Genomic DNA, 21,014 nt, shown 5'->3' on the forward strand with positions numbered 1-21,014 from the left:
CACATGTTGTGCATGAACCTTATCCTCCAGGTGTCAGTGGTCCCCTAGCAGGCTGTTACAACCATCATTTCACGTGCAGAGCCAGCTGTTCACGTACAGCTGTATATTTTTGTCGTTTTCTGCGCCAGAAATGCCGAGGCATTTCAATCTGCTTCAGCAACGTGTGATGCCGCGACATTACTTCCCAGCTCACCTATTTTGCTTGTTATTTTCTGCACATCACTAAAAACCACACCTTCCTCTTCATATAGCACCTTAATAAAATAAAATGACACAACCACCAAAAATGCAATTATATACAGCTACATACATCTAAAATGACCTATATGTACCTTTAAACAAACAATAACTTAAGTTGAAAAGGCCTTAAAAATAGTATTTTTATGGAGTTATCAAACATGTTGAACATCCATTCTGTAATTCATATAACCCTGAAGAAGAAGAAGAAGAAGAAGTCCCCGAATAAAAGAAAAAGAAAAAAATGCCACGGGAATATAACTGGAATATGCCAGAATTACTTCAGATACCGGAAGAAGAATTGGTAAAGATAACAGTTGATTGTTACACAAAAGTTATTCGTATCAAGAAAGATAATTGTTTTGATACAAAGGAAGACTTGAATATAACTTTCTATCAACTAAAAGTTAATAAATCAAGCAAAGATCGTTTCGAAACAAAGTGTATGATTGAAAAAAACTGTACGTGGCGTATAATTGCAAAGAGGATAAAAGATTGTGAAATGTTTCAAGTTAGGACTTTTATTGATAAACATACATGTTCAAGAACCCAAGTTTTTCCTCACCATAGACATGCAAACAAAAAGGTGTTGAGTGGTTTTCTAGCTGAGTTAATGTTTTTGAATGGCAGGGTATATTGGGGACATGAAATTATGACTGACATGAATGCTCGGTTCAAGATTAGTATCTTATATTCTCAAGCTTGGAGAGCCAAATATTATGCCTTGGAATTGTTGAGGTGGTCTCCAGAAGCATCGTTTGCCCAACTGCCGGCTTATTGTCACAATTTAAAGCTGAAAAATCCTGGGTCGGTAACTCATATCAAAACAGATAGAGATGGACGCTTTGAGTTGCTGTTTATCGACATTGGTACTGCGGTTAGTAAATCAATAAATTTTGTTGACTTATTTTTTATAATTACATTCATTTCACATTTAAATGATTATGTCTTGTGTATATTATTTTGTAGTTTCGTTCGTTTATTACTTGCATGCACCCAATTATTATAGTTGACGGAGCACATTGAAAGGTCGATACCTTGGAGTAAACTTATTAGCAGTAGCCATGGATGCTAACAATGGGATACTGCCAATAGCTTACGGGGTTGGAAAATCTAAAACCTTTGATTTATGGACATGGTTTATGGGGCATCTTAGGGATTGCATAGGTCCTATTAGCAATCTGACAATCATATTCGATAGGTCAAACTCAATTGACAACGCTGTTAGAAGGTGTTTCCCAGATGCTTTTCATGGACTTTGTGGTTTTTATTTGTACAAAAATCTAAAATCAAGGTCTGTTAGTATAAAAAATCACAAATGGACATATTGGAAGGCTGTAAAAGCTTATCGGGAAGTGGATTTTAATAAGCATATAAATTGTTTAAGACGTGTTTTGCTTCAATGTGCTCAAACACTAGAATATGTCGGGTTTGAAAGATGGTCAAGAGTACATCAACTTGGAGCAAGATATGGTTTCATTACGTCTAATAGTGCAGAATCAATCAACGCTCTAAGTCGTCATTCCCGGAAATTACTCATTACTATTTTAAGGGAGTTTTTTCGAGCCTCTATTCAACAGTGGTACTACAAGAAAAGAAACCATGCAGGTATTATTTTTTAAATTCGTAACTTATCATATATTTTACTAAGTATTATTTATTTAAATTTACAGGAACATTGGAACGTCGTGTTACACCATGGACTGAAAAAAAGATAACTAAACGTGTTGTGAAGTCAACATCATGGAGAGTTGAACCATGTTCAAACACTTTGTTTGAAGTATTGGATAATAACTTAAATGGGTTTGTCGATCTAAATGCAAAGACGTGTAGTTGTATGAAATGGAAAACATCTAGTTATCTGTGTGGCCATGTTATAAAAGTTGCTCTTCATCTAAACCAAGATGATTCAAGCGCATACGCTATGGATTGCTACACTACAGAAGTATATCGACAGACTTATGCCGAGATTGTCTACCCTATTCCACATCCTTCTGAGTGGGACATACCAGATGACTTACAAACAGTTTTGCCATCAGTCATGGATAGTAGGCTACCTGGCCGACAAAAAAATCACGATCGTATACCGTCTAAGGGTGAAGAGAAGAGGATATCGACATGTAGTCGGTGCAAGGAAAGTGGTCATACAAGGTTGACCTTTGGATCACCAGTGCCATCACAATAATCTTTTCCTCTACCAAAATATGGATTCTCATCAAAATCCAAAGCTCATATGGTGCCAAACAAAAGGAAATCAAAATCGCAATCAAAATCAAAATCCCAATCACAACCGGCTTCACCTTTTGGGACTTATTAACTTGGGTGATTTTTAAATGCAAACGTTGTATTATGTGTATTTTATGTGTAAATGCATACATTTCAGTTAGACATTCATTAGTAACTTGATTTTGAACATTCATATGATTTGTTCAGTTGTTATCACTTATCAGATTTTTTATTGCGATTGTTGCGAAAGTCAAATTCGAAACGCGAAAATCGCAACACGAAGTTGACTTTCGCTTTGCGAATTTGGCTTTCACGTTGTGAATTTAACTTTCGCAACGCGAAAATCGTAACGTGAATTTGACTTTCGCGTTACGAAATTGTACCTTCAACAAGTCTTTTTTGCCTTCAACATAATGCAGATTGAAATTTAAAACAACAAATCAACTTTTACAAATCAATTAAACAAGCAAAAAATAAGAATTATTTACACATCAATTAAACAAATCAACTTTTACAAATCAATTAAACAAGCAAAAAATAATTCTTATTTCCTCATTAATTAAACAAATCAACTTTACAAATCAACTTTTACAAATACATCAATTTCACGCAGATAGTTGTTTATGCACAAATACATCAATTTCACGCTGCTCACTTCAGGATCATGATTAACCTGTAGAAACCAAACATTTGCTCAAACAACACTTTCTACACATCTAAAACCAACAAACAACAAATTATCTAGGTACTTAACCAAACATTTTCAAACCAACAAAGAGTATATATGTTAACAACACTTGCTTAAACTTACCAATTTGTGTTGTTTATGCACACTTTCAGCACGCGGATGCAGGTAGGCAGCGTCTCGCATATATCGCTCTAGCCATAAAATCCCGAAACCACAAGCCTACTGCACCTCTATCTCTATCTGTGGGATGTAGAAATTGTTTACTTCCTGTCGTCAAACGTTCCAAGCACATGCATATGAGAGGACCACAATCCCCTCTGGCTCCATACGTTTGTTGTGGCACGGTCTCGTCTCTGATCATTGTATGTAATTCAACATGCTGTCATATACCATTATCTTCAGGGATGGGAGCTGAAGCTCGACGAGAAGCCAATAATGACGTTCCAAAACAGGGATAAACACCTGCAATCATAAATAATAATTCAATTATGCACATCAAATTTTTATTTATGAACACCTTTAAAATATTCAAAAATAAATACTAACCTTATCGACCTCCCACCAAGCATGATAAAGTTTAGATTTTCCATTACCCAACACATATGAAGTGTCTCTCTGATCCTTCAAGTGAACTACGTGAAAAGACGTCGGCATAATAGTTCATCGTGTATTTTTTATTTTTTTCAATTTCCTTATTATTAGAAGACGTGACACCCATGCATCAATATGATGTTTTATAAAAAAATACATATATTAGTGAATTTCATAAATTTAAAAAAAATTAATCAAAATGCAATATAAGAAAAATATAAGACTTACCCCCCGTCAAAATAGTCATTGTATTCAACCCCTAATAACACACCCCACCAAGACCGATCAAGAAACAAATGCATATCATCGTCGATTTTGCATATGTCAGCGTAACACCCCTGGCTCGCTCATGTAGATAAAAATCAACTGCGGTGTAATATCCCAAACGTGGGGTTAGTGACTAAATTGTAAAGTTTCATAATTTGGTGACTAAAGTAGAAGAACTAAATAGTTCAATAATTTATCTGGAAATATTTCCTGAAATTTACTAGTAATTATTAAAGGAATTAAAGGGCAAAATGGTTATTTGACAAAGAAGATTTTTATTTCTCTTTATAAGATAAGGGAACCACGTGGGAAGGAAAGATTTCTCCATAACTTCTTCTTCATTCTTCTTCCTCTCCTCCCATGTCTCCAAGCTCAAAGGTGAGTTTCTTTGTTTGTGGATTAATTGTTGATTTTAAGGTTGGGTTATGATCATTAGATGATAATTAAGCTTAAAGAAAGCTTAAATCATCTTAAAAGCAAATGATGGTGGAGTTAGGAGAGATTAAACATTAAGAGTTTTTAAATGAAATCTTGGAATAGAGTTCATTACTTAAATTGGAAGATAAATTTGACTTGTCATCAACTTAATTAAGAGATATGAAGTGATAGAATTGAATTAAGAATATATTGAAAAATTGGTATGATTATTGATTTCCATAGGGAGAAAGGAATTTTGAGATTTAAAGGGGTGATAAAGGAGTAGAAATGAGTTTAAGTATGTATATGCGAGTTAAGAATATGGTAGAGGATGTAATATGAAGTGTTTAAGTAGAATTGGAGTGATTTTCAGGCTTAAAAATGAATTTTGGGCTATGTCCATCGATGCACATTCAATGTGTACCGATACATCAAGGGTATTTCCAGAAAATTATTCAGTGTGTATCGATGCACAAGAAGTGCATCGATGCACCCATTAAAAATGAAAACATCGAATGCAATTAGTGCATCGATGCATAAGGAGTGCATCGATGCATCCCCTTAAAATGAAAACATCGAAGGTGATTAGTGTATCGATGCATGGGTAGTGCATCGATGCACATGTTAAAGAATGCATCGATGCACTGTAGAATGTATCGATGCACTTCAAGGGGAAATTGAAATAGACATTTCTTTTGGTCTAAGAAATGATAGATTAGAATACATCAATTAGATATTGATAGGTATCAATGTATAAATATGTAGATATCGAGCACAAACAAGTTCCGGGATGATTATCAAGTTAAGATTCGATCGAAAGAGAGGAAATCATAAAAGTGGATTGGAATGTAGTGAGGCCAAGGTGAGTGCATATAATTATAGTATACGATTAGATGGAAATTAGACTTGCGATGAGTCTATTTCCATGTTCTGATTGTATGAATGCATGAAAATAAGTATAGTTGATAGCCGTTAGTATGTGAATATGTATTGTTATGTTCTTTTCTATGAGATATGATTTATGTGATGATGTGATTCTGCGATATAAGTTATATGATCATAAACTATGTAAATAATAATAACTTAGGTAATAATAAGAGGAAGTGATATAAGCTATGTGGTATATATATAAATGATTATATGAATATGTAATATAAGTTATGTGATGAAGATCTATATTTTTATATGTCTATGAGAAGTATGTGCTATGTGATGTATATATGAGCTATGTGATCCTATGAGATTATAAAAAGAGATATGTGAACATGTGAGTTACATGAAAAGAAGCTATATGTCTACATGTACATGTGAAATAAGCTATGAGCTTATATGAACATGTGATATGAAAGTGTATATGCGAAATGATATAAGTGAAAATGCCCATGTTATGTGTATTGAGAGCTAGAGGTAGAGTTGGCATGTCAAGAGTCGAGGGACTACGCGGTCCTTCGGGACATAGTGGTCCTTTGGGACATAGTGGTCATTCGAGACATATGTGTTATATGTAGTCCTTTGGGACATCTACGTGGTCTTTCAGGACAAATTCTATGAGCCCCTAGTGGAAATTATACGAGCTGTGGTGACAACATAGTGCACAACCTCAATAGACTCACATATCTACAGTTCTTACATGTGTACATAGGCTAATAAGAGATAATATTGAATACAATGTATGTTTTGGGATATGAATTATATGACATGATATATGTGTGTTAGTGATTATTGTATATGTTATAAGATATATGATATGAACATAATAAATCATATGAACAAGAGAATAGAAATATGAATGATAATAAAATGATAATGATAGGAATGAATATAATTATATGCATGTATGTATTTGATGGATGAACTAATATATATTTGGGTATGCTATGATAGCAGTAATTGTTCATGCATGATTATAAGTTATAGTTTGCATTATATGTTTATTTGCCTCACTAAGTCATAGACTTAGCGTGTAAGTGATTTACACGTAGGTTTCGAGAAGAGTAAAGAGCAATGTGGAGCAAGACAGGTCAGTTCTCCTTACCAAATGTCAGATCAGAAGAAAGGTGAATAATATGTATTTGAATATATGAAGCTCTAGTTGGCATGTATTCAAAATGATATATTGTATAAGCTCTGAATAGTTCTGTAAATGTTCTGAATAAGTTATATGGATAAAAATTTTAAATCACTCACTATTTTATACAAGTAAATGTTTTGAAAAGTCAATGTGACACCTCAGACTTGGATCCGGGTCGGATACGGGTTGGGGGTGTTATATTTAATGGTCTCAGAGCTATGGTTTAGCCGATTCTAGGCTAAAAACGAAGTCAAAAGTGTTTTAAAAGTATACATGCCAACACAAAGTGGAAAATTTTCTGATCTGATAGGGTAATGAGTGTGTTGTCTTGATAATAGAGTTAAATTGTTATGTTATATAAGATAAGTGAATACCTGAGAATAATTTATGAGATATATATGTTTATATGATATGATAGATGATATGTGAACATATGCAAATGTCATATGTTATATGATATGAATTGGGTGATCATATGCACACGTGATATGTGATAGAAGAAATGATATGAGCACATGAATATATGAGAGCTTCCAAAGTGAAGCAAAAGGCAATAAACCTGAAGGTAATAGCATTCACCTGCCCTGGCCAGGTAGGGAGAAGAGCGAAAACCTCAGGGAATGCCTGTATAAGATTAGAGAATGTTTCATGATGTAGAATGAATGTGTAGAAATAGTTAAAAGAGTTAAGCGCACTTGAGTTCAAGGGTGAATTTGAGAAAGGTTCTGTTGTTACAGAACTTTGAATAAATGATATGAAGATAATGTTAGATGGTTTTTATTTCTCCAAAGTGGAGAAGTTAAATTGAGAAGTTTCGTTATTATGAGAGAAAGCTAGAGTATGGTGGACAAATGTCACCATAAGAACGTTAAAAGGTCAAATGACATGGTTAGAATTATAGAAGAGTTCAACAATAAATGCATCAATGATACGTTTATAAAATGAATGAAATCGGAGTTATGAATTTGAAACAAAGAAATAGTATGGTGTATAATCAAGAGTGTGGATATGATAAGAGTTTGTACTATAGAAGGAAAGAGTTAGCGTGGGCTAACAAGATGTTGTGATGAAAATGTATTAGATATAGTTGTATATTTGGATCATAGTAAAGGTGATGGAGTTGTAAGATTTAGAAAAGATATAAGGTTAAGTTAATTAAGTATGATGAATCTGGATTTGGTTGTGTATTCTGATCATATAGATATGATGTAGACAAAGGAATAAATGGTTGTATAAGATTAAGGAATAAATTTTCAGTACAAGATATGGTCAAGGAAGAGGATATGTAGAAATGAAAGGAATTATCAAAGTTACGAAGATATGATAAAGATCGGTAATCAAGGATAAGTCTAAGTGATATGAAAAGCGTATGAGAGAGTGAAGAAAAATATGATCTATGTTACAAGGATATTTCGAATTGTGAAGGAGTAAAAGGAAATATAGAATTAAAGGAGAGAAAATACATGAATGGATTGAGGTTATTGGTTATTGTGTATATGATAAGTGACAGTAGATGAATATATAAAGGGAAAAAGAATTTGAAGAACTAAAGGAAGGAAATGTTAAGTAAAGGAGGCAGCCTGAGAAGATTAGAAGCTATGTTCTTATTAGTATGTGCAATGAAAATTCGAGGACGAATTTTCTTTAAAGGATGGGAGATTTGTAATATCCCAAACTTGGGGTTAGTGACTAAATTATAAAGTTTCATAATTTGGTGACTAAAGTAAAAGAATTGAATAGTTCAATGATTTATCTGAAAATATTTCCTGAAATTTGCTAGTAATTATTAAAGGAATTAAAGGACAAAATGGTCATTTGACAAGAAAGATTTTTATTTTTCTTTATAAGATAAGGGAACCACATGGAAGAAAAGATTTATTCTTCCTTTCCTCTCGTATCTCCAAGCTCAAAGGCGAGTTTCTTTATTTGTGAATTAATTGTTGATTTTAAGGTTGAGTTATGATCATTAGATGATAATTAAGCTTAAAGAATGCTCAAATCATCTTAAAAGCAAAGGATGGTGGAGTTAGGAGAGATTAAAGATTAAGAGTTTTTAAATGAAATCTTGGAATATAGTTCATTACTCAAATTGGAAGATAAATTTGACTTGTCATCAACTTAATTAGGAGATATGAAGTGATAGAATTGAATTAAGAACATATTGAAAAATTGGTATGATTATTGATTTCCATAGGGAGAAAGGAATTTTGAGATTTAAATGGGTGATAAAGGAGTAGAAATGAGTTAAGTATGTATATGCGAGTTAAGAATATGTTAGAGGATGTAATATAAAGTGTTTAAGTAGAATTGGAGTGATTTTCGGGCTTAAAAATGAATTCTAGGCTATGTGCATCGATGCACATTCAATGTGTACCGATGCATCAAGGGTATTTCCAGAAAATTATTCAGTGTGCATCGATGCACAGGAAGTGCATCGATGCACCCATTAAAAATGGAAACATCGAATGCAATTAGTGCATCGATGCACCCCCTTAAAATGAAAGTATCGAAGGTGATTAGTGTATCGATGCATGGGTAGTGCATCGATGCACATGTTAAAGAATGCATCGATGCACTATAGAATGTATCGATGCACTTCAAGGGGAAATTGAAATAGATATTTCTTTTGGTCTAAGAAATGATATATTACAATACATCAATTAGATAATGATAGGTATCAATGTATAAATATGTAGATATCGAGCACGAACAAGTTCTGGAACGATTATCAAGTTAAGATTCAATCGAAAGAGAGGAAATCATAAAAGTGGATTGGAACGTAGTGAGGCCAAGGTGAGTGCATATAATTATAGTATACGATTAGATGGAAATTAAACTTGCGATGAGTTTATTTCCATGTTCTGATTGTATGAATTCATGAAAATAAGTATAGTTGGTAGTCGTTAGTATGTGAATATGTATTGTTATGTTCTTTTCTATGAGATATGATTTATGTGATGATATGATTCTACGATATAAGTTATAGGATCATAAACTATGTAAATAATAATGACTTAGGTAATAATAAGAGGAAGTGATATAAGTTATGTGGTATAGATATAAATGATTATATGAATATGTAATATAAGTTATGTGATGAGGATCTATGTTTTTATATGTCTATGAGAAGTATGTGCTATGTGATGTATATATGAGCTATGTGATCCAATGAGAATATTAAAAGAGATATGTGAACAAGTGAATTACATGAAAAGAATCTATATGTCTACATGTACATGTGAAAGAAGCTATGAGATTATATGAACATGTGATATGAAAGTGTATATGTGAAATGATATAAGTGAAAATGCCCATGTTATGTGTATTGAGAGCTAGAGGTATAGTTGGCATGTCAAGAGTTGAGGGTCTACGCGGTCCTTCGGGACATAGCGATCCTTTGGGACATAGTGGTCATTCGGGACATATGTGTTATATGTAGTCCTTTGGGACATTTACGTGGTCTTTCGGGATAAATTCTATGTGCCCCTAGTGGGAATTATACGAGCTGTGGTGACAGCATAGTGCACAACCTCAATAGACTCACATATCTACAGTTCTCACATGTGTACATGGGCTAATAAGAGATAATATTGAATACAATGTATATTTTGGGATATGAATTATATGACATGATATATGTGTGTTAGTGATTATTGTATATGTTATAAGATATATGATATGAACATAATAAATCATATGAACAAGAGAATAGAAATATGAATGATAATAAAATGATAATGATAGGAATGAATATAATTATATGCATGTATGTATTTGATGGATGAACTAATATATATTTGGGTATGCTATGATAGCAGTAATTGTTCATGCATGATTATAAGTTATAGTTTGCATTATATGTTTATTTGCCTCACTAAGTCATAGACTTAGCGTGTAAGTGATTTATACGTAGGTTTCGAGAAGAGTAAAGAGCAATGTGGAGCAAGACAGGTCAGTTCTCCTTACCAAATGTCAGATCAGAAGAAAGGTGAATAATATGTATTTGAATATATGAAGTTCTAGTTGGCATGTATTCAAAATGATATATTGTATAAGCTCTGAATAGTTCTGTAAATGTTCTGAATAAGTTATATGGATAAAAATTTTAAATCACTCACTATTTTATACAAGTAAATGTTTTGAAAAGTCAATATGACACCTCAGACTTGGATCCGGGTCGGATACGGGTTAGGGGTGTTACATACGGTCTTAGCCCAAAGGTATTATCCAGAATTGTGTCCGGTAGTGTTCTCCTCTCCACTTCAGATACCAGAATGGTACTGACTGGTAACTCATACGAAAGCCAACTTTCATCCATCAAGTCGGGCACGTAAGGGGTTTTATCAATATGTCGACATATTATGCCATGTGAATCGGGCTCTCGAACGGTTGGAGGGACCTCTTGAATGATGACAGGGCCTCTTGAACAGTGGGAGGGGCCTCTTGAAGGATGATAGGGGCCTCTTGAACGATAGGAGAGGCCTCTTGAATGATGACAGGTGCTTCGGACTTCTTCTTACGGAGTCTTGGCACTATTGAAGTGAACGGAGACGTAATGGCACATGCACGACGTCTGATGCGTGAACCCCGTCGTGCAAGAAAAACCCGACGTAAAGCATCTACCTTATCGGGCCGCTAAAAATAAATTAATACATAAATCAATAAATAAACAAATAAATAATGTCGAAAAAAGGTTATTTGCATTTTTAGTATAGTATTAAACAAACTTACCTTATTGCGTAGAGTATGAACCTCATTATGTAATGATGCAACAATCTCACGTAGAGCGGCTACCTCATCACGTAAAGTAGATACCTCACCACGTAAAGCAACATTGTCATCGCGTAAAACCTCTACCTCACCACGTAAAGACCGTACCTCATCACGCCATGCACCATTGTCTTCACGTAAAGTACCGACCTCCTCACGCAAAGCATTGACCTCATCACGTAACTCCCCTAACTCATCCCATGGAGGTGGAGAACAGGGAGATAAATGTCGTGGCATATTTTTCGGTCGCCTATCATGAGGTGATGGTGGAGAAGAGGCTCGATGATGTGATTAAATAGGTGATGGCTCTCGTTGTGGAGGTGTATAATCGGCTCGATCAGGTGATGGCTCTGGGTGAGGTGATGGATGCTCATCATCCGTGCTATAAAAAAATGCTTAATAGCTTGCCACCAATCAGTGGCAAGCTCAGCCTCTATGGGTGTCAGCATCTGTAATGGATAGTTGGCCTCCTAACAATATAAAAGCTCAAACAAAGTTAAACGTCTACTAGTAATAACCTGTTTATATATGGTAGTATTTGTGTTAACTTACATCATTCATCGTTGTATATGGTAGTAACTCTTCCCAATCCAATAGTCGGATCCTCCTCCAGGAAATAACCCTAGGAATATCATTTGAATTTTTAATTGCATATGTCCACATGCTGGGAAAAGCCTCAAATATCCAAATCTACAAACAATATAATACACAAACATTAATAATTGTTAAATAATTAATTATAATTTTGGAAACATTATATAGAAATTCTTACCTTAAATGCCCAAATAAAGTCTGTCAAAGTGTATTTGGAACCATGGCCACGCAAACTTTTTTGGTCCTCAAAGGCAGACGACAACTTTTTTCAGGTAGCTTTCCATAGATATGAACCCCACGGAAACAAGTTTCATGCATTTAAGTCCTCTACCAATAATATTAGGTCCTCCGAAATATGTTGTCTGGCCTCTTTGCCTAAAAAGTCGGCATGCAAAAGTAATAAATGGCATACTCGGACAATATCGAGGTCATCCATCCGAGTAAAATCATCTTTAACAAATAATCTCTTCAAGTCGTCGACGTGTAAACTCGACTTCGCCTTTGCCATCTCAGGAAAAACCCGAGATAACCATGATGGGCGGGTGATATGACTAGTGTACCGACCTACATCATCGTGTCCAAAGTGTAGACCAGTGATTAAGCAAAACTCTCCCGCCCAAAACAAGTATACGCCGGAGGAAAATGAAACAATATCTCTTCATCACCACGTTGTATCCTCTCGGGTAGATCGTAAGTCATGATCTGAAGAAACAAATAGGTCAACATAGCATCTCTACCCGGATGTTGTACTTTCAGCCATGGCCCGAAGCAAGTATCATCAAACAATTTTCTTTGTACAGGTGTAAGCGTCGACGTAATTGTAGTGGCTAGGCTTAATTTATTCCTTAAGGTCAATGAAGCCGAAAAAAATTTCTACAAAAACAATAAACATACCAAGTTAGATATACCAAAAACTACAAATTATACACTATAAACAGACATGATATTAAACTGTGAAAACAAAGCCAAATATGTTTCAAACTTGCACGGTATTCACCCAAGTCATTATTCTATCATAATTCACAAAATGCATCAGATAACATTGTGAAGTTAGTATTTGTCTTTGTTTTTTGGTTGAAGTAGTGCAATTCATTCAAGTTTCAATTTGCAGAAGAATAATAGTTTCTGAAACTTAAAATCGCAATGCGAAAATGAAAATCGTAATGCGAAATGAAAATCGCAACCAAATAGTTTTCTGCAAATTGAAACTTGAATGAATTGCATTACTTCAACCAAAAGACAAAACAAAGATAAATACTAACTTCACAGGGTTAAAGACTAAACAGTTTAACAGTATTGGCAGCAACCAAATGAATTTACTAAGCAATCTAAGTGAAATGGTTAATCTATTACTGAAATTACCAGTAAATTTATCATCAATTTAAATATGAAAAATCTAATAATAATACAAAAATAAAAAATAAAAAATAATTAAAAAACTAACCCTCGGTGGTTGATTTTCTATTTTTGACCGTGAATGGTTGTGAGGGTGGCTCTGAGAGATGGAGATAGACGGATTTCGCCGGAGATGGGGACGGATGTCGCCGTAAAGAGTGAGAGATGAAGATGGATTGAGTTATGATTTAGGGCTTTAGATTATGATTTGTGATTATACTGTTTACATTTGTGTTGCGAAATAAATATTGTGTTTCGAATTCGAAAATAAAATTCACGTTGCGAAAATAAACGCGCTTTGCGAATTTGACTTCTGTGTTGCGAATTTGACTTTTGTGTTGCGAATTTGAAAACTGAGATGCGAAATTAGAGTTCGCGTTGCGAATTTGTTGGTCATTTTCGCAAATCCAAAAAAAGTTGGTTAAAATCGTATATTATAAGGTATTTTCGGTCACTGAAGTTATTTTCTCTTTTGACTATATGGCACTGTTTGTGGAGTCCCCGACTATTAAAAGATACAAAATAATCTCTTGACATTTGACAATAGGATGTTGATTTGTTGAATCCTCTGGCTATTAAAAATTATAAAATAGTCCTATTCATATTATATAAACTCATCATTTCTAATTAAAAAAATTGACAGTCGTCTGAGCTAGACATTAACCCGTTGTCTATGATATGATAAAATATGATCTCGTAACTATTTGAGTTGTATTTTATGGATCGACTCTCAATTTACATTATATTGTCGAGTCAATGCTTGAAAGATTATACCGTCGAGTCAATGATTGAAAGCAATGTTGGAGGGTGTAGGAATTATTAAAATATGATTTTATCATATCTTAATCAATAGGTTAATGTCAAGCTCAGACGATTGCCATTTTTAACATAAAAATACAAGTTTGAAACACATGAATAGTCAGATGACTATTTTTGTAACTTTTAATAGTCGAATGACTCAATAAAGTAACAACCAATAGATGAGAGACATTTTATAATTTTAATAGTCGGAAGGTTCAACAAAACATCACCTTATAATTGGGGACCATTTGTGTACTTCACCCTTTTTTAGAAATAAAAAAATATTTTTCTTTGATGGGAAAACCTGCGCTTTATCTTATAGTGGATTACAAGTTACAAGGTTTGAAATGATCAATTCATTAGCAAGTTTAGTAGAGAATTGTGAAAAAACGTACGAGTTATTAAAATTTATTTGATGTATATTTTCTGTTATTATTATTTTTATAATAATTTTATGCCTAATCATATCATATATCATTATGTTACGGTTAATTATTAGGTTATGTATATATTTAAATATTTTAATTTTTCAAAACTTTAATCTCGTAATCATTTTTTTTGGCTCCATCCCTACCCACACAACGTAAAATCACGAATCTTATACATATACGATGGTCCAAATTGAATTTATAGTTAAAATTAAAAATCTATTTTAATTAAAAATAACAAAATTTTCTTTCTTTTTAACCCACGTCATATAACTATACAAAATATCCAAACCTATAATATCCCTATATCAATTCCATGGGATGTGAAAAGTTCAATACATGCAAGTAACTGGGGGAAGCACAAGCATATGAATCCAATTTCGCTGTAATATACAATAGCACTCCAAAATGCAATTTTCCGTGTAGATTTTACATTTTATAGAATTTTCCACCCCCTTATATTTCAATGCCTTTGAATTTGAAAAAGTTGGGTCCTCTTGATTAAGACTGATTTCTTTCAAAATTTAAGAATTCAAAAAAAAATTGTCGGTATCCAATTTTTTTTTAATTTATTGTGAAGCATTTATAGTAATTTTTGTTTGGATCAATATAAGTTATAATCGATCATTCGATTTTTAATGTGATTCTGCAATTCCCATAGTCTGCAAGCACTTTCACCTGAAAATCAAGCCATGCATTTCAAAAGGATAAGGCAAACACCCCCCCCCCCTCCCAACAAAAGAAAAAAAAAGGAAAGGAAACCAGAAAAGTAAAACAAACAAAAATTTACATTCTGAAAGTGTCATCAACTATGGCAATCTCTTTGACAGAATACCCAAATGAACGATAAATTCATTGACTTGACGATCAGATTATAGATCATAAGTTCATATTACCAACCCAATCCCATGCATGCTTTTGGTGTTCCCCATCACCAATAGAACATGGTCTGTAGTAGATGCCACAGATTTCTGTAAAGGATCGGTAAGTACCTGACTATGTAAGACGAGAGAGGCGAGGCCAAAAAGTAGTGTCTTGAATCAGTTATGGCAGATATCAAGTTCAGAGGAAGTAATCAGGCGTTCTGCGGGTAACATCCGGTTCTCCTCTCCTTGGAGCTGGCTCGAACTGCAGGGAAGATGTACTTAACAGTTTTACACACGAGAGAAAAGGAAATTTGATGGCGAAAGTAAAAGAGGTAGGACAGAGAAGGGTACCTGGATGAATGTGTGACTGTTGCAATCATCAACTTCCAAGATCGATGCCATGTTTCCGCAGCGATAACAATAATTCGGGACACTAAATATAGTAACTACCTTCTGTTCCTGTTGGGAGGACATAATATTGGAATCAGAAATCAAGCAATTTATAATTAGTGTACAAGCAAAAACTAATACTCTCACCGTCCCATTCTCTTTGTCCTCTTTTCCTTATCTAAAGGCTTAAATCTCTTTCTTTATTCCAAAACTATTTTTGACGGACTTCTTTTATTTCAGCCATTAGAAACCAAGGAAAAAAACAAAATTTACTAATACTTACACCCAAGTCTTAAGTTCTATTCTAAAACTTTTTGAAGGTGAGAGATTAACAACATGGAATGTAGGAGCAACAATGTAACATTTTGAGAATCATGATTACATGTGCCCAGTTAAATCCATCCATAACCAGCTGATGAGCTCTGGCAATCAATTTTAAACTGTTTGTATGGTTGAACTGTTCAGATATATCCTGCACAGAAGAATGCAACATTTTAATAATTAAAAAGACTGAGAAAAGGAAAGGCAATCATAGAAACGCCAAAAGAATGGTCAAATTGAATATTAGTTACCTGGCCAAAGGTATAACCAGCACCACGTGGTGAGATACCCCAACCGCATCGATCATCTGGATCAGACCACAATAAATCACACATGGGCCCTTCATGAGGAACCTCTTGAACACGATCAAAGTTTCTTATATTATCCAGGGTTTCAATTGATGGGGACAATCCACCATGCAGACAAAATATTTCTGACTCCACCTGAAATGAAGAAAACAGCACTGTATCATTCAATGGCAGCACCAAAATCATTTTAACTTCCCCAAATTTTCAATTCAGTTCCATGAGGTACAAAGGTACCTCATCAATTGAAAGCAACACTACGTTATAAAGCTTGTATATCCTTTTTTTTTTCTTTTGGGTTTGAACCACAGGTGTCCCACCTATCTGTTTAACGGTCAGCTTGTATATCTTTTTAGCCAGAACCAAAACGATATACTAATAGAGTTGGTCAATCATAAAACAATTTATCTTGTGCAGTGAAAAGCATGTGTGAAATTTTTAGCAGCATCTTTAATCCATTCGAAACAAACATGAGCAACATCCAATTGCTTCCACGGACATTCTAAAATGATTTGATGTTATTTTTTATGGTAGGCACTAAGGGACTTCTAGATACTGCTTAAATTGGTCTCGATATGCTACAAAAAATTATAGGTAGGGATCTACAAATCCCAAATGTTTCTTGGTCGGCGAATAAGGCAAAATGAGATTATTCAAACTCCAAAACTGAAATAGGAATAAACATCTTAATGATAACATAATACTAATACCACAACAATAAAATGTATGGAGGACAACAGTCAACAGCAAAGCCCAAAAAACTAGACGCCCACTAAACATAAAGGTCGAAAATCAAAAGAACAATGTTGGTAGGAATGTTCTTAGTTCTTTCCTTGACTCTGCATAGCTTATTACCTTAAATTAAAATAATATACACATTGGGTTAATTCAACTTACCAAAGCAGTTAATGGAAAATAGTCAAACAAGTCTGTAAAAATCTTCCAAACATTAGCATTGCCATACCTGTAAGTAAATCACCAGAAGAAGTATTATCATGGATTTACAAGAAGAAGAAGCAACTATATTGTTTCTAGTTTCAACATTAGTACAATTTTCCTGAGTGGTATAACATTTATATATCATATAATTTGAAGCAAATACAATATCATTTATTTTCTTCAACTGCAAAAACAGTTTACTAAAGCTAGTACATTAATAGCTCATAATACAACATTCTTCAAAATGAAGGTTGTTTATATAACTCACTTTCTCAGACATTCATCATAAAATCCGTAAACTTGAGTGATCTGCCAAAAAGAGAAGGAATGACCCAAGAATTAGCTTGACACGGGATAAGATGGTAAATATTTCATATAAACTGAGTTAAGACTCTGATGCAAATTATAAGACCATAAAATCTCAAACTTTTCTACGTGCACATGTATTAGGACAGACAAGGTGGAAAGAGCTTAAAGAACATGCAGACTTCATACCTGGCGACTCTCATGATTTCCTCTAAGAAAGGTAATCCGCTGCGGGTAACGGACTTTCAAAGCCACCAAGAGCTGAAAGTGGAAAAAGATAAAAAATGAATCACTATCAACTAAAAGGAAGGCATATAGGCTTACGTTAGCCTTTTGAACTCTGAAGTTGTAGATCTCACTTTACAGAACTTAATAATTTATGCTAGCACCGAACAAAACAAAGCTTATGCTAGCAAATGCAAAACTGTCAGTAATTTCAATATAGTACGTATATTTATGATCAGCGAAAGGAACAATAGGCAACCTTATTTGAATCATGTTTTAAGAAACATCTAGCATGAGGTATGTTCTCATAGAAATGGAAGGTAGAATCAGACAAAAATTCTTCCTACCATATTCTGCATTAGATTGAACTTAATGTGCTTCAAATAGAGAGCCAAAATAGCTAAATAAGAGAAAATGCAGCAACTCTAAACTCAAAATTCCATATCCAAAGGAAAATTTCCAGAAGGCAAAGGCATCCCAAAATTATTACGTTTAAGGCCAAATGGCCAATGATACTAAAACAAGGCAGGTGCTGATGGGAGAATCAACCAAATTCATTATCACAGTTATGAGTCATGGCCCTAAAAATCTAATCCAAATTTCTTCATAATGTGTTGTTTCTGCCTTCAGGCCACACTTCAGCAGCAATCAAAAATAATTTTTCATGAAAAAATTAGAAAAAAAGGCTTTTTTGCAATTAACAGTACATACCGTGACGGTTTCAACCGAATAGTACCCACGATCGACGTAATCTCCCATAAACAAGTAGTTTGTATCCGGACACTGTCAATAAGGATAAAACGAACCATAAAGACCGGTATGAGCAATGGAAAATGCAAAGAAAAATTGTGTAACAGATTAGGCAACCAAGTATTACAAGTAGTAATAAATCCTAAGAATGCCTGAAGAACACTAGTGTAAGTTCATTGTGATTATATGAGGTAAAACATTAAGTAGAATTTTCTTATCAAAACAGAACTGTTATGCAGGAAGTCCCAGTCGCCCAGAGAAAATTGGCTCCCTTTGGATCCCACTGCACTTTCCCTACTATGGAATCCTAAGAGCATTTTGGCTCCATTCTCACCACAGCCCATTTGTGTAACCGTTCAGCACACCCCCAATTGGGAAACCATGCCTCACCAGACCTCAAATTTTGACTAGAGCTTAAACCTCCAACTCCAGCAGAGGGTGTAATCTCCAGTTTATCCCCTTCCACTTTTTTCTTTTAATTCTATTAGTATAATATTTTTAACATAAATATAACTTTAACTAGTTTTTAATATCAAATACTTTTAATATATTTTATTAATCAATATGAATATAATATAAATAATTTTCTATACTTTAGTTTTTTAAATAAATATAATTTTAGTAGCTTTAAACTATTAACACAGAATTTATAATAATATTTTAGTATTTAATATAATTATGATTTTAGTAAATTTAATTATTATATATACGCATCTTAATACTCTACACTTTTGATCATTTTATACTTCAATCTCACCACCACCATCATGTTTGATTTTTAATTACACTGCTATTTTCCTCAATCTCAGTTCTCAATCTCATTGGAGCTAATTTCACAATTCACAGTCCATCCAAATGGAGCTTAAGCTAATATCCAAATGACATTTGCCAAATAAAAATGCCTCTGCATAGATCCAAAACCAATCTTCAACATATTGAGAACTCAGCTAATTATTTTACGCATTCCCTCAGCTGAAACAGAAAAACTGAATACAGGGGAAAAAAGGTCACAATCAAAACAAGTACCTTCCCCCCAATTCAAAAAAGTTCAGCAAGATCATGAAACTGCCCATGAATATCACCACAAATTGTCACAGGACTTCTCACAGGCTGTGATAAAAATATAAAAACAAAACAAGTCAATGTTTTCCCAGCTCAAGGATAAGGAATCTCATCATCTCCAGTATATATTGACCAAAAAACACTTAGAGATCGTGGAAGCCAGACAGATACAAGACAAGATACTAAAATAATAAACCTGGACATTGCTTTCTCCCATTAATATTTCCTTTGCCTTGTCGCATAATGCTCTGACCTAAACAAGGTAACACGAAAACAGAGTTACAAACATCTCTATTGCAATAAACACACAAACCAACTACATCAAATAAACAAATAAATTGTTTTGAATTGAAGAGAGACAAAATTGCTCTTTGTATTCATTAATTATAAATCAAATAAAATTCCCGCAGGCATAGAATTTGTGCTATTGCAGTAATGTCTTAAAATAAACTCCATTCAAAATCGGTTTTAAATTCATTTTGCAGCAGAAATAAAGCCTAATCGATTGCTCAAAAAATTCAAAATTAAGTTGCTCAAATTTTCCATACTTTATTGGAAAGCAAACAGATCCAGAGGGGTGCAAAAAAAAAAAAGACAGGTACCTGCTGCTCCGAAAGTGGCTTACATTGCATGAGCTGCGAGATCTGCTCATCGAGATCGACGGCTGAGCCTGTCGGTGATGGATTAGCGCCCATATTCGATTTATAAGTAGCAAGAATCGAAAGTTTGAAATTGTTATCCGGATTAGGGATAACCCTAACCCTAGTTTGGTTTGGGAATGGTTTCTGTCTACTCTTTATGGCTCGGCTGCTTCTGTGACGAGTGGAACGTATAGCCTGGGAGTATCCGGCACAGAGCTTAGTTTCAATACATTTACTTTATACTTTTATTATATGAGTAAACTACACAGTTAGACACCTAACTATTCAACATTTAAATTTTAGACACATACAAATTCACAAACTTACAAAATGACCGCTAAAGTTATATTCAGCTCTTATTTTAGTTACCTGATTGTAAATTTAGATAAATAACACGTTTTAACTGAAATCGTTGTTGTGTGTAATTGTATTTGTTGTGAATCTATAACGATAATAGTTTTAACATCAAAGTCCATAATATTTAAATCTATTAAAAATATCAAATATATATAGATATCTAATTATACAATATAAATTATCATCTTTCTACATGATAACACGTAAATGTCAAATTTAAATATCTAATTATTTTAAAAATTAAATTAATAATATTTTTTTAAAATTACATAAATTTCATTAAATTCATGAATAATTTAAATTTTACACAATTATATTTTTCCTTCATATTATTTATTCGAAATAAAGATCCACCAGTCCATTTAAT

At 33.7% G+C, this 21,014-nt stretch overlaps 1 protein-coding gene across 1 annotated transcript; it reads right to left on the reverse strand.

Annotated features, from left to right (window-relative positions):
* Positions 1–15,434: 15,434 nt before the first annotated feature.
* Positions 15,435–20,466, reverse strand: LOC120200807 (serine/threonine-protein phosphatase PP2A-4 catalytic subunit-like). The gene is made up of 10 exons (XM_039201558.1): positions 20,252–20,466; positions 19,846–19,902; positions 18,549–18,620; positions 17,802–17,873; positions 17,575–17,615; positions 17,265–17,331; positions 16,314–16,505; positions 16,124–16,213; positions 15,703–15,810; positions 15,435–15,613 (listed from the first exon to the last, which is right to left on the reverse strand). Exons 1-10 carry the CDS (start codon positions 20,342–20,344, stop codon positions 15,548–15,550), a joined length of 858 nt encoding a protein of 285 aa, XP_039057489.1. The 5' UTR covers positions 20,345–20,466; the 3' UTR covers positions 15,435–15,547.
* Between the last annotated feature and the right edge of the window lie 548 nt (positions 20,467–21,014).

This window comes from Hibiscus syriacus, unplaced genomic scaffold, assembly GCF_006381635.1.
Source record: "Hibiscus syriacus cultivar Baekdansim isolate YM2019G1 unplaced genomic scaffold, ASM638163v2 tig00006570_pilon, whole genome shotgun sequence".
NCBI classification, from domain to species: Eukaryota; Viridiplantae; Streptophyta; class Magnoliopsida; order Malvales; family Malvaceae; genus Hibiscus; species Hibiscus syriacus.